General features: G+C 31.0%; 1 protein-coding gene across 21 annotated transcripts in view; it reads right to left on the bottom strand.

The window, feature by feature from the left end:
• The window catches only part of LOC105233065 (voltage-dependent calcium channel type A subunit alpha-1), a 183,804-nt gene that overhangs the window by 48,139 nt on the left and 121,823 nt on the right, over window positions 1-13,842 (bottom strand). For all 21 annotated transcript variants that reach the window (XM_049454287.1, XM_049454295.1, XM_049454286.1 and 18 more), the window contains one exon: window positions 1,242-1,424. In XM_049454287.1, coding sequence (XP_049310244.1) covers window positions 1,242-1,424 — 183 coding nt within the window. The remainder of the gene's footprint in view (window positions 1-1,241; window positions 1,425-13,842) is intronic.

Genomic DNA, 13,842 nt, shown 5'->3' with positions numbered 1-13,842 from the left:
ACCAAAAGAGGTTACAGACAAGGCGACTCCATATCGTGCGAATTCTTCAATCTGCTGCTGAAAAGAATAATTCGAGCTGCAGAGCTGAATAAAGAAGGTTCAACCTTTTATAAAAGTTTGCTGCTGCTGGCGTAAGCCGTTAATATTTATTGACGCTCCAGTAATTTTAAAATGCTTAATAGAATAAAACCATCTGCACTGAGAGTTGGCGAATTCTACCATTCGGATCTTGTCATTACCATACTCAAATGCTGAAATTAAACACGTATTCAACGCAATGATGTCAAAATTTGAAATAGTTCGCCATTTAAGTTGAAACTGGTGGGGATATATACTTTGCAATTATTTTGTGATGAAAATTTTTAATCTATAGAAACGAATTTTAATGTATTTAAAAGTTGGCAACTATAGTTCCGTGACTCAAATCAGTGAAAGCGGTGTCAAAATTTTTTCGCATTTACTATGTTTTCAAAATCTGCTCCCGGCAAGTTTTCACTTTTCTTTACCCGAAGAAACTACAGCTCGTTATGGAGCAAAATTCCAACCACAATATCGAAACGTTGGAAGTCATCGTATTATTAAATCGAATTTTGATATAAAAGACTTTTCTTTCAGTCCACTTGTTACATACATAAAAGCCTCAGCGTCTGTTCTGTCAACGCAATAACTTTATAAGCAAAAAGTTTTATAAATTAAAGGTAGTAAGATTTCGTAAGGTGAGGTACTTATTAGAAGTATATCTTATGAACAAAAGCAGTTAGTATTAGAAAGTTTTAAACAGTGTCATAAAGATCTCATCGTGCCACCTGATTTTCGTTGTTTATAAGTAAGTTCCATCTATCTATTAACAAAACCTTTACTCTAAAGTTTTTCTAAATCTACTTCCCTAAAGGATGTATCCATAATCATTTAAAAACGTGATAAAATGATGCCATCTATTTTTTTCATATTTTCACTAACCCACCACCCTTGAAATATAAAACTAAGAAAGTAAACTGACCTAACCACCCACATTGTTTGATAAAAATCAAGTTAAACGATTTATATTATAAAAGTTTCTAATAAAAAAAAATTCAATAAAAGAATAAAAAATTCACAAAATTATATGCAAAGAAAAAGTTTTATGAAATAGTCAAGTATTTTCAATAAATAAATGGAAATAATTTCTTAAAGGCGGTAAGTACTTTTTAGATTTTATTGTTATGTTTTGATGATATTTCATGTTTTCATTTCACACTTACCTGCATTCCAATAATAGCATAAATAAAAAAGAGCATGGCTATTAACAAACAGACATATGGAAGTGCTTTGAACGATTGTACAAATGTCCACAACAGGATTCGTATCGTGTATCCTTGACGGAGTAATTTTATGAGACGCGCCGCACGAAATAAACGCAGGAAGCCAACGTTGATTGAGTTCGACTGTAAAATATTTTTGGTCAAGAAATGAAAGAAACAAACAGAACACAATTAGCGAGCACTTTTTCGTGAATTTGTGTAACGGTTTTATTTGTCAAGCAGTGTGGTAGTTCCTTGCTTTTCAGCAAATATTTTTGTTAATTTTTTTTATTTTGTTTCTTTTTACTATCTGACGGGTTAGTTAAATACTTATTGATTTGAACTGTTTTAGTAGTGGTAAGTGAGTGGTACGTAGAAAATTTTGTAAAATTGTTAATCATACGTTCATTAAGTAAAAGGGTTAATTTGGAATGCTAATAAAACGGTGAAATAATGAACAAGACATTACGAGTAAAATTTTAAAATTTTGACATAACTTAGATTTTAGAAAAAAATACGTAATAAATTTAAAAATTTACACACCAATTACACATAATATTCGCTATTTAATAGTAATTTAACAAAGTGAGTGTGAATATTATGTTAGTAGACATTCTCAAAAATAAATGTATAGTCAGAAATTTGTAATTTTGTACAAATACCGAATTCGCTCTTATTTATACATACGTTTATGAAAATATATATAAAAATCGTCCACTGAATCTTTATATTTTCAAAATGCCAAATTATGCGAAAAAAAGATGCTAGAGTATAAAAAGCCGATAAGTATTTAAAATATTACAACATAAGTATTATAGGATAGTCGTTTTCTAGAAAACCTAAGTGTGTTAGCTTGTCGTAAGGGTGATGTTAAACCAATTTGAAAGTCTAATTGTCACACTAATTCAATTTTTAAGTTATAGCCCGTTATTGCTATCAATTCCATACACGCAAAGAGGCGCGTGTATAGTGCAATGCATTGCATCTTAGACCAAAATATTTTACGCATAGACTTTCCGTGTCTACTATAAATCTGTAACTACTGCATACCCGCAGCTGCCAGTACACTTTTGACCCGTTTCATTAGCTCCATATATGCCTATACGGCTGGGTGGGTATGGCTTAGTAGTACAAGTATTTATGGTAGCACGCAACAGCATCCATGACATGACGTGTACCGCCTCGCAGTGGCTTCTTCAGCGTAACTGCTGTGCGCATGCAATTCTTCAACTATAACCAGAAATCACTCTCATATAATTTTGATTGCATGTGACGTAGTGTACCGTTGTTGCTGAGCTGCTGATCTGCTGGTCTCGTGATTACGCTTATAGCTGCTTAAATATACGTATGTTCTTCAAATATTATTTCTTGTTTTAGGGCACTACACATAGCAATATATGATAGGAGTAGTGACAGTCTGAATATGCGCACATTTAAAGGAATTATACCTAAAATAGTTTTGGTATAAAATAGCGCTACTATTGCTTTATAGAATATAAGGAATATATACATTAATAGACTAGTTAGAAGTAGGGTCGTTAGCATATACTGTATAAATATAAATTGAATATTATAAGGTTACTTAGCGCAATACGAGGGATAGAATGTATAACGTTAATAAGCAGGATATTTACGATCTATACAAACATAATTTCTTAAATAAAGTAGAGCAGGTAAATCCATTATCTGCAGGTGTAGCATTATGTTACAAACTAATGACCTATCTGCCTAAAGATAAGAGATTTCATTAAACATATAATAACCATACATTTTAAAGATTTTTGAGAACTAAAGCTTTTAAAGTGACATTTATAAAAATCGGAATTCCAGTCAGTTGATAATATACATATGGACACTTAGAACCGAGAAGAGGCCAATAAAATTTGATCGTAAAAAGCAGTTGAACTATGGTATGTACATAACGGTATACTTAGCGTCATTTAAAATGCAAAATGACTGCAAATGATTATTCGTATTTTATCAGTTAAATATTTGTATGTTTATATAGCAGTTTCAAAAATAGATGTTATTAATGCGCTTTGCATTTTATATGACGATAAGTTTCTATGCGATATGGTAGAACAGTATATGCATAAGCGAATTTGTTGGAGTATCAAAACAAGCAAATAAAATTTATTATATCGTGAGTCGAGTATAAGGTGCTGTAGTTCATATACAGTAAAAGAAAAAGCGTAGAAATTTTTGTTACACGCGTTCTTACAAAAACTACAAGCCTATAATATGTTTCTAACTGTTCTTTCTTGTATACCAGTCGACATTTCGTGCTACTGTGATAGATACAAACGATTTTTTTTTAATGCTTCAGTCTTGCGTAGGCTCCATGAACCAGTAGATTCTTAACATTCGTCATTTTCATATAATAACGTGAGAGTTACTTGAGTTAACAAATTTTAAAAGAGACTAAATAGTTAAATCGAATAGTTTTTTCCTTCATTTCTGGCATTAGTAACATTGAATTCTTCCAGCACGACTAAATTTGGAACTGTCAGTAAAGTATAATAGTAAAAAATAGCCGTGGACAAATTGATTTTTTCTGAAACTTTCGCTATGAATTATTGTCTCCCTGTCTAGAGCAGGGCATCACGGCAACAATGGATCTATTGTGCATTTGTTCCGTTTTGGCAAGACTACGCTACTAGCATCTGGGGTCCTCAAGGTATGATACACTGGAGGAGGTATCGAAGGTGAGGCCTCAGAGTCTGTTAAAATTTGCGTCAAGTGCACAGGCATCCTTTATTTCCTTATTCTTGTCGTTGTTTAAGTGTAGTACAAACCAATAAACGGGAATAAAAAAGCCATTATAGCAATTGCATGTTTTCTAAGCTAAACTATGTCAAGTTTTCGAACATTAGGGGAAGCTATGGATCAAGATTGTTGGAACTAAGTTCTATTGTAATGGTTTAACTTTCATCGACTAAATTTACGCTATTTTACAAACTTTTTGGCTATGTGAGAGTTGGCAACTAGTGGGCATGTACATATATAGTTTGTAAGAATAAATATCTCTTGGAAATAATTGTAACTTTTTTTGTTGTTTTTACTTACATCCTGGAAAACATGGAAACAAATTTGTATTACCATTGATTTGACATGGTGTTTTTCAATTAATTAGTATGCATGAGTGGCCCGATCAGTTTTTAGAATCGATTAGATATGTACCCGTTTTGCATGACGTTGTAAGTGTTTTCGTTTATACATCGAAATTTGCATTTAATTATATATATTTTTTTGCATTTCACGAATTTTACGATGCGATGTGTAGTTGATGTAGTTTTCGATATATTTTTTCATGTTTGTGTTGTGGTTTTTATCATCCGTGTGCAAATTAGCATTCGTATATGTGAGAGTATTTATATATATGTTAGTTGTGTATAGATATTCATATATTATGGTACGTTTTGCATTCAGAAAAAGATGCAATATTTAATTTTGAATTTTTGGTTGCCACAAAACATCATACACATAACGTTTACAACGATTACAGTTGCGGTTGTATTAATTAGGATGCATCATTGCAGCGATTGGTATGAATTCGTTGCGTGTACATATATATTTTATATAGAAAGATGATGGGTATCATTGCGTTCCGAACATTTCGTGCATGTAGTGAGAACAGTTCAATTCAATTACAAAAGTTTCATTACGAATTGTTTTGGTTGGTTTTGAAATTGTGATAGATTCAGACAGAGTGGTTGTTGTTGCAAAAAAAAGAAGAAACAAATAGAAAAGTTGTCATTAATATCTGTGAAATGTTTGTAAAAGTTGCAGTTTGATCTTTAATTATATCTAATATTTTATATTTTTTTTATTGGAGTTAAACAAACAATTTGGTACGGTGGGACGCGTAAACAGTTAGACAAGTATTATGAGTACATATTGCTCACAAATGCACGCTACGGTTCAACAAGCAATGCTTTATCGCAACCAAGCAAATGAATAACACATACATATGCAGATACGAACTAGCGGGTGCGTGGGAATTGGGGCGATAAGTCGCATGATGAACGATGTAATAATAATACCGGAGGGCCATGAGAGACCCGATGCGATAAATGAAACTGAAATGCAACAATGCACATGTTAATTCATAAAGGTATATAGTACACGATATGCATGTTAACCTACTAATATGAGTGTTTGTTTAATTTTGCAATTAAGAACTACTTATACAAAGACATGACCAATAAACTAGTTATAAATTGCATAAGTCATGTAGCAATATTATTATATATTGTGTTAATATGTTTACTAAATTTACTGAAAATATGTTTTAAATATGTCTCAATAGCGAAGACGTAAATCCTAAGTGACTGGCATAACTGATAGTAATATACATATATAAATCAGTTGAACTCCTCAATATAAATATAAATTACGTATCGTCACCTAAAGTGCAAAACAACGTATCATCAAATAAATCGAAATTGAGTTTTTTATTGCTTACGATTCACTGCAACATATTACATATATACAGCCGTTGGCAGCTAATTAGAAACGCTCCCTTTTTTGCAGGTGGCTGATGAGTATAATGATAAAAAATTTTGATATACTGTTATTTATATTCCTAAAAGTCTTGCATTGTTCGTGTTACACTCTTTACTACTAAATTCACTCTGTTTTGTAGTTGTGAAGTCAAAATTCTTTTTTTTTTCCCCCAAATAGTAAATACGTTACGATATAGAATTAAGTGTGACAGATAATTAGAAACAGTTGTTTAAAGAATTAAAATTCCTCAAGGTGTTAATTTTTATTAATAATATTATTGATTTCTGGTAAGGGTGTCTTTCCAAGTTGTGGTTTAAAATATAACAAAATGTATTATTGAAGTTTTTTAATGAGGAAACGCTCCCCGCCCAACGTAGTTACTTTTTTGCTCTTCGTCAGTCTGGAAAGACGTACAAACAAATTTTGAATGAAGTCAAATGCTCAAAAGAAATTGTTTTCAATGCCCTTAAGCATATAAAGAATTTTAAAACTATTTCCAACGTTGCATGCGAAAAAAAATCCAAAAAACTGCAACAGAAATATACCGCAGAATTACTACCATCTCCCGAGGAGACCCAAAAAATGAGTTCCACTGACATCCAACATAAAATTCAAGACGAATACAATGTCCAAATATCCAAGAAAACAATTGCCCGGCGTTTAGTCGAATTTGCATTTCAAGGCAGAACAACACACATGAAACCACTTCTAACTAAAATTCAAAGGAAAGAATGTGTAGACTTTTCCAACGCTTATTGATCTTGGACAACAAATAAATGGAAGTATGTTGTTTGGAGCGATGTAACAAATTAAATCGCATAGATCCTGATGATCGAATGTATTATATGTTTGCCGACCAATCTATCAAGAATTTGATCCTCGCTATGTTTCACGTGTGTGGGAATTTTTTTCCTGGGGTGGTGTAGGTCCGCTCCATATAATTGATGGAATTTTAAATAAGGAGAAATACGACGCCATCCTAAAACATGTCATTCTGCCATGGACTAAGGATAATTTGCCTGTTATATGGACATTCCAGAACAAGCATCCAAAGCACACGGAAAAGTCAACACAAAAGTGTTTTGTTGAAAATTAGAGACTTATAACGTCAATTCGCAGTGGATGTGAAGCAGTATTAAAGTAAAAGGGTTAAGCAACAAAATACTAACTGAAAGTAAGCAGTATTTTTTGCTGATAAAAAATTCTCCTTTCTAATTAGCTGTCGCACTCAAATCGTTGATTCCACTAATTTTTATTAAATTCTTTAAAAAGAGGATTTTTAATTAAAATTTTTACTATAAGACTTTAAGTTCAACGTAAATTTCAATAAATTGAGTGAAAAAACGATAAAAATAAGTGATTTTTTCGAAAATAATTTCATTTCCTTCAAAATAACTCCCGTTTCTAATAAGCTGTCAACGGCTGTATATGAAGTATTAAATTTTCAGCTTATGCTGCCAGATATTACCAATATATAACCATTTTATAACCAAAGCTCAAATTTTGTTTCAATAAGATTGGTTTTTATTACATCGTGTTTCCTTCGCCTGGCATCTTATGAAAAGTGATCCTACTTACGTTATTTTGAATTTTAGGTGACGATATATCTATAATATCGTTCGAGAACTAACGATACATTTCAAAAAGCTAGCAAAAAAGCTACGAACTTGAAACGAATGCATTCACATTCTAAAACTAGTTGTTAAAAAATCGGATTTTACGTTATTGATTTCCAATACCGACTCTTTACCACAGCTTGCGAATAGTTTCGAAAATTTAGAAAAAAAAACTTAAAAAATAAAAAACGATTCTTAGATATTTTTGTTTTCGTAAAAAGTATAAGCTAAAACTATATTTGTCTAATACAAATCGTTTTCTATTTTATAATCAAATGAATTAGTTTTTGTTTTTTCGAAAATAAAGGCTATTCTATATTGTATTTTACTGTTTTAAAAATGTTGCATAATGTATAAATTTCTACTAATCTTTACGCATTTATTTAAGTAGCTAAAACTCTTATTCCAAGAATAATATATTAAATAGATTTAAAATGAAGGCCATATGAAAATACAATATTTAAGAGTGCTTATTGTCGGAAATATTTATTTCTTGTTGTGGCACAAGTCTATGTAAATATATAAATTAGTAAATAATTTTCGAAAATACCTTGATTTACAACTTCATTCATTTCGCTTCGCTAAGTAAGAGTGGGATTTGCCACGAAGCATTTAATTAGGTCTAAACAAAGTACTTATTTGCGCATATATTAGCTACATTTTAACGTATTAATATGCCGTTATACATATCTCTAATATTCGGTATAGACATTCTCTTTTCAATAACTTTTCCTGGTTTAGGTCAAAGTCCTTGGCGTCTACACTTACCAGATAGGTTTGTATAAACTGCCTTATAATCTGAAATTTATTTAAGAATCGATTAGTATTAGAAAACTACACTGTATTTGCAAAGCTGCGCAGGAATTCGAAACGCAAACCATAAGGAGCGGCGTTAATGCAAAAACTGCGCCAAATACGAATAGACTTGCAAGGGAAGAACGTGAATATATTCGAATCAATAATTGAGTGAACATGGCTTTGGCTTTGAATTAAATTTTTTCCAACAGATTAGCACTTCAAAATCATCAAAATTTTCTCCGATTTTAAACTTCAAATCTTTCAGAACTTCTGGTTCCCGAAGAAACTTCATATTATTCAGAGAGTTTGGCATATACATGTATATATATATCTGTACATATCGCTCGAAGTTTGTCCGTTGTTCACCATGACGATATTCAAGGTATATGGGACTTTGGTAGGGACACTTGATAACAGGTCAGTGTTGAAGGTAAATTAAGTTTCGTAGCACATTTCGTGTTTATTCATACCTGCTTCTCCTCTACCCGATATCTTTATATTTTATCCATTCGTCACTTACTTACCGGATTTCGTTAATTTTTTTTTTGTTTTTGTTAACCGTTTAATAATTTCTATGAGCTTTTCTTAAACGCTGCTATACGAAAAACTGTGTACAATGCTTTAACATACTTAACTAAGCTTCAAGCTATTTATTTGTACCTCACAAACTACAAAATTACCCTACACCCATGAGCAACGTAATATATATATATATATATAAATAAGTTTCTCTTCCAAATTGCTTGATACAATTTAACTTCCTTAACATAAATAATTTTCTACATGTTCTAAAAAATTTTGTATGAAGATATAAAAAAAATTTGAAAGCACAACAGACAGAATAAGAAGCTCATAAAGGGTTTTGATTTTTTTACATCCTGCAATGTATTCTCCAGGAATTTCATTGGGATAAATAGAATCAATTATCAATCTTTAATAACGTTTTCGGGATATAGTAAATGAAAATTTATAATTTTTTGAGTATATCTATTGGAATTACAGCTTTTCAAAACTGATATCAACAATTATAAAGCGATCACTTAAATATTGTGAGCAAAACATTCGTTGAAAAAGTTTTTTAGGTTGGTATGACTGTCAGTGACATCTGCTGAAACATAATTTGGATCTGAGAAAACTGAAAGCACGATTGGTTACAAAATCATTAAATTTTTTTGAAAAGAAGCGTCGTGTTGATGTCTGTCAAACAATACTTTCCGGTTACCACGTTGTCATGAAACGTTCGCTATCAAATTCATTACCTCCGATTAGTACCAAATAGTGCTACATATAAAGCAATTACGTTTTTATCCAGCTATGTAAGGTCTTACTATCTTCTAAGATGTTGGCATATAGCTTTTATAATTCTATCCTAAGTGAATTCCCTTCTTTCGCATACGCAAATTGTTTTCGGATGGGTGTAGGGTCTGCCTATGTAAGGTTTGCATAGCAAATTCAACGGAACTCAATTTTACAATATTATTACATCATGCTAGTAGCAATAAATAGTATGCTAGCTATTAACTACTTATAATGAGTGTGTAAAGTATTTTAACTTTATTCGAAAGTAAACAAAACTGCAAATAAAATAAAATAATCAAGAAGAGATAGGGCAGGAAAAGGTAAGAAGTGGTGAAGTTATTAGTACAAGTGGTTTTGGTAGTTCGTGATTAGCTTTCAAAGTTACAATTCAGTGAAGTGTTGACTGAAAGCAGTTTGACAGATGTTCAAATTTTGTTTTTCAACTACTCAAGAGCTTTAAAATTATTTTACTTTGCGTGAAATGTTTAGGTGAGCGTGATTTGAAAAGCTAATTACAACAATTTTATTTAAACGAAAGAGAAAACAAAGTAATCCAAGTAGACATACAAATAGCAAAGAGCAACGAAGAGTAACGAGGAATAAAAAGTGAGCGATAACCGAGGCGGCATTTAAAGCAACTAATTGGCTGTAAGACAGTTGTATTCAAATATTTTCATTAAAGAAATATATTTTTAACTATGTTATTTCAAGCAATAAATTCAATAAGCGAAGAACAGAAAGTGGTAAGCATTTTGAATAAACGAAAACTGCGGTAGACTTCGTATTTCTTATTAAATTTTCATTTCATTTTTTCTTTCGCATAATTTTTTTTTTTTTATTTTTAAATTATACTATTAAAACTAATTAAGAAAATTTAGAAACAACTTGAATAAATTGAGCGAATTTAAAATTAGAACATAAGAGAGAGCATGGAATGATAAAAAACTAACGGCATTTCGCCATGGCTTTCGTTCAAGTTTTATACAAAAGTAGAGAACGTAAAGGTATAATTGTTATTTTTGGCAAAAAATATTTTTAGCTTGATTATTTACGGCTGAATATTGGAAAAATGAGACAAAACTTTTCACGACTACTTACAGTTGCTTCAGTTGCCTGTTACATTTGATTATCAATTGCGTTGTTGCGGTTGTGAATGTGGCAGTGGCAATGGGTGAAAACGGTGGCGGTGTAGTATCAATGGTTTAGGTGGTAGTGGTGGTGGTAGAATTGTGGTAGCATTAATTTGTGGTTGTAGCATTGTTGCAGCGACATTTAAGTGTGATGTAAAATTATTTGTATGTTTTTTTGTTTTAAATTAAATGATTTTCGTTTAGCAAAACCGAGGAGTTCAAAATTCCATTCGCATATGGGTGTAGGTGGTGATGAATTTGTTGTATGCATGTATCAGGTTGTGGTTTCGAAAGTAGTTGGTTTCCGAGTTTTAATTTGTATTTGTATTTTTAGATGAATTTTAAGTTTAGTTCGTGTCGTTTCCGGGCAGGATGTGACAAGTGGCAGATACATGTATATATGTATATATTTTGTTGAATAATGATAATGTTGGCGGTGGGAATGCGTATTTTGTAAAGCAAAAATATAAAATTTCAAAAGTTTTTCAAATTAGTATAAAGCAAATTATTGTTATATATGTGTTTAAAATTACTATGCCGACGACATTAATTTAGGTATTTTTTGAATTTTTATAATTATTTTTTTTCCTGAAATTTTATATTTTCAAATTAATTTTTTTATTTCTCAACCAATTTAATTAATTAAAAAATTCTTCTTCCAAAAAGGCAAACATAAGGCGTGTCGGTCGTTCAAGAACTGGGAAATGAACTGGATTTTGTAAATGTGTCGTTTTCTTGTTCTACTTACAGCAAAAGTATTTACTTAGAACTTTTTGTAGATAAACCCAAATATAGCATAAATTGTAGTTAGGCAAGTGGTTATTTAAGTAAGTTTTTATAGAAGCATGTTTGAAAATCTCAATAGTTACTTGTAAGAGCATTCCATAAATAAAAGTATGAAAATACAAATTAAATATATAGTACACTCGAAATCTCTAGTATAGAATAAGTTAGTTTTCGGTTTATGTTTACGGTTTACATGTAATACGAAATGTGTACAAATATTATTGTTTTATTTTGTTCGTTTTTGTATAGTAATATTGGGATGCATTAGTGAAAGTACAAACAATGTATAACTAAAATGAAATCAAAATGAAGAGGGCACTGTTAGTATAATAGACAAAGGAAATGATTTAAGCCAAAGGAGGAACGAAGTTCAACTGTCTGGCGAGCAAGAGAAAAGGCGTCGAAATTAGTGTTCAGCGGGGAAGCAAAATATGTATGAGCTTATTTAAATACAGCCCGTGGTAATGGAACTATCCCAAGCATAAGTTTAATTTTCAAACATTTAAGGAATGAGTCTTAAAATATATTTAACATTTAAATGAAACTCAATTGGAATAAAAGCCGTATTTCTAGCAGCCAAGGAGTTAAATGAATGTAGCCTTTTCTATCACCAAAGCATGAATAAGCGAGCTAGCTTCAGGCAGCGCATGAAAAACTGAACGAATTATAGTTCAATAACTCGACTGATGGAAAGTCTAAAATAAGTTTTAGTATTTGATGTTTTAAGCACACAATTCTAGTTTAAAAATTTAAAGGAACAGAGGAGTTTGGCACTGTGGTGTTCCCGCTTTACTTTCAAGCAGTCACGTATTGCACTAACATTTAAGGACGACCTAACAATGTTAGATCCATTATCAGCTAATGGGAATGACTTTTGTTAGAAGCAGTGAAGAGCGAACTTATTTGGGCATTTAGGAACAAGCTCTTACTGGGGGAAGTAAAAAAGTTCGACATTTCACAGGAAACCCGATTTACGCTCGAGTATTTCAATTGGCCGCGCATAGTTTTAAAGCGAAGGGTTAGTACCAATCAACGTATTAAGTTTACAGCTTTCTAAACTAAAAGTAATTAAGTACACATTGAAAAGAAATTAGTTAAACACACAATAGCAATAAAGCATAAGTCGAAAGAGGACTTTTAACAATGAAAACACATGTAAAATTTTACAAATACAAAAACAATTTTATGGTTATCGTATTAGTGTAATAAGTGGTGTTTTGTACTTACATCGTGCTGGTGTTGTAATTTTAGTTGTAGTTGTAGTAGATGAGTATTTGTAGAGGATAGTTGTTCAGATTAGGTTTTTTATTGATTGATATTTGAATGTTGTTGTGATTGCGAATGTTGGTAGGTTTCAACGAATTGTTTGGTTTTATGTTTCGTTTGATGAAAGAGAATTTTTAAACGACAGCAAAAAATTCAAATTTAAAATACAGAAGTTTTAAATAGTTTTAAGCATTTTTGTTCGTTTTGAATAATACATATTTGTTTACACAGAGAAAAGGACAATATTCGTAGAAATATTAGTGTACGTGGAAATAACATAACATATGTATGTGTGTGTATTTGAAGTTTTTAAATTGGTTTCGATATGTCGTGTATAGTTTCGATGTTGTATTTTGGCAAATTGTGCAATTTTTTAAGTGTAAGTTGGGGTATGTGTTTTGAAACGTAATTTTGCATGAAAATTATTTTCAAGTGGGGTTTTTGTGTAATTTTTGAAAAGTTTTTGTTTTTTGTTTAGTTTTCATGGGTCGCCATTTCGTATTTGGTTTCATTTTTGTGTGATGGTACATAAATAAAATGTGAAAAAGGAAAATTAAAAGATATATGATTATTAATTATCGCGGTGATTCATTGTAAAAATATATATATACATAATAATGTTATATACACATATGTATGTGTTAAATCGACTTAAGAATTATTGCATGTGCTTGCTTAAAGAAAATACGTAAATTACGGCGTTGACTCTCAGATACGTAGCGCAAAAATTCTTACTGTAAGTGATACGTTTACAACGCTTTGAATATGCGAAATATATAAAAATAATTTATTATACTTAATTTGTAAAACATACTAGATAGTCACCAGCCTTCACTTAACTTTGTATTATTACTATTATTGAATAATAATAACTGCGTTGTTGCATAATATTTAGTAATTTGAGAAACGCTGAAACTCATTAATTGCGGAACTCATCATACAATAGTTTCAACAAGTCAATAGTTATACATTCTATTATATAGTTATGAATATATGTATGTGCATATTGCAACTACTGGTAGTCACTTAGAAACTATGCCACAAAAGTGTCGCCTACATGTGTTTGCAAATACATTTTTTCTTTAAAACCTAACGTCAAAACGCAATCATTCGTTATTGCGGTTATAGTTGAAAGTTATTATATAATAATATATGTATGTA

The sequence above is a fragment of the Bactrocera dorsalis genome, chromosome 4, assembly GCF_023373825.1.
Source record: "Bactrocera dorsalis isolate Fly_Bdor chromosome 4, ASM2337382v1, whole genome shotgun sequence".
NCBI lineage: Eukaryota > Metazoa > Arthropoda > Insecta > Diptera > Tephritidae > Bactrocera > Bactrocera dorsalis.
Note: the sequence above shows the minus strand (reverse complement) of the source record. Positions and strands in the feature narration are given on the sequence as shown.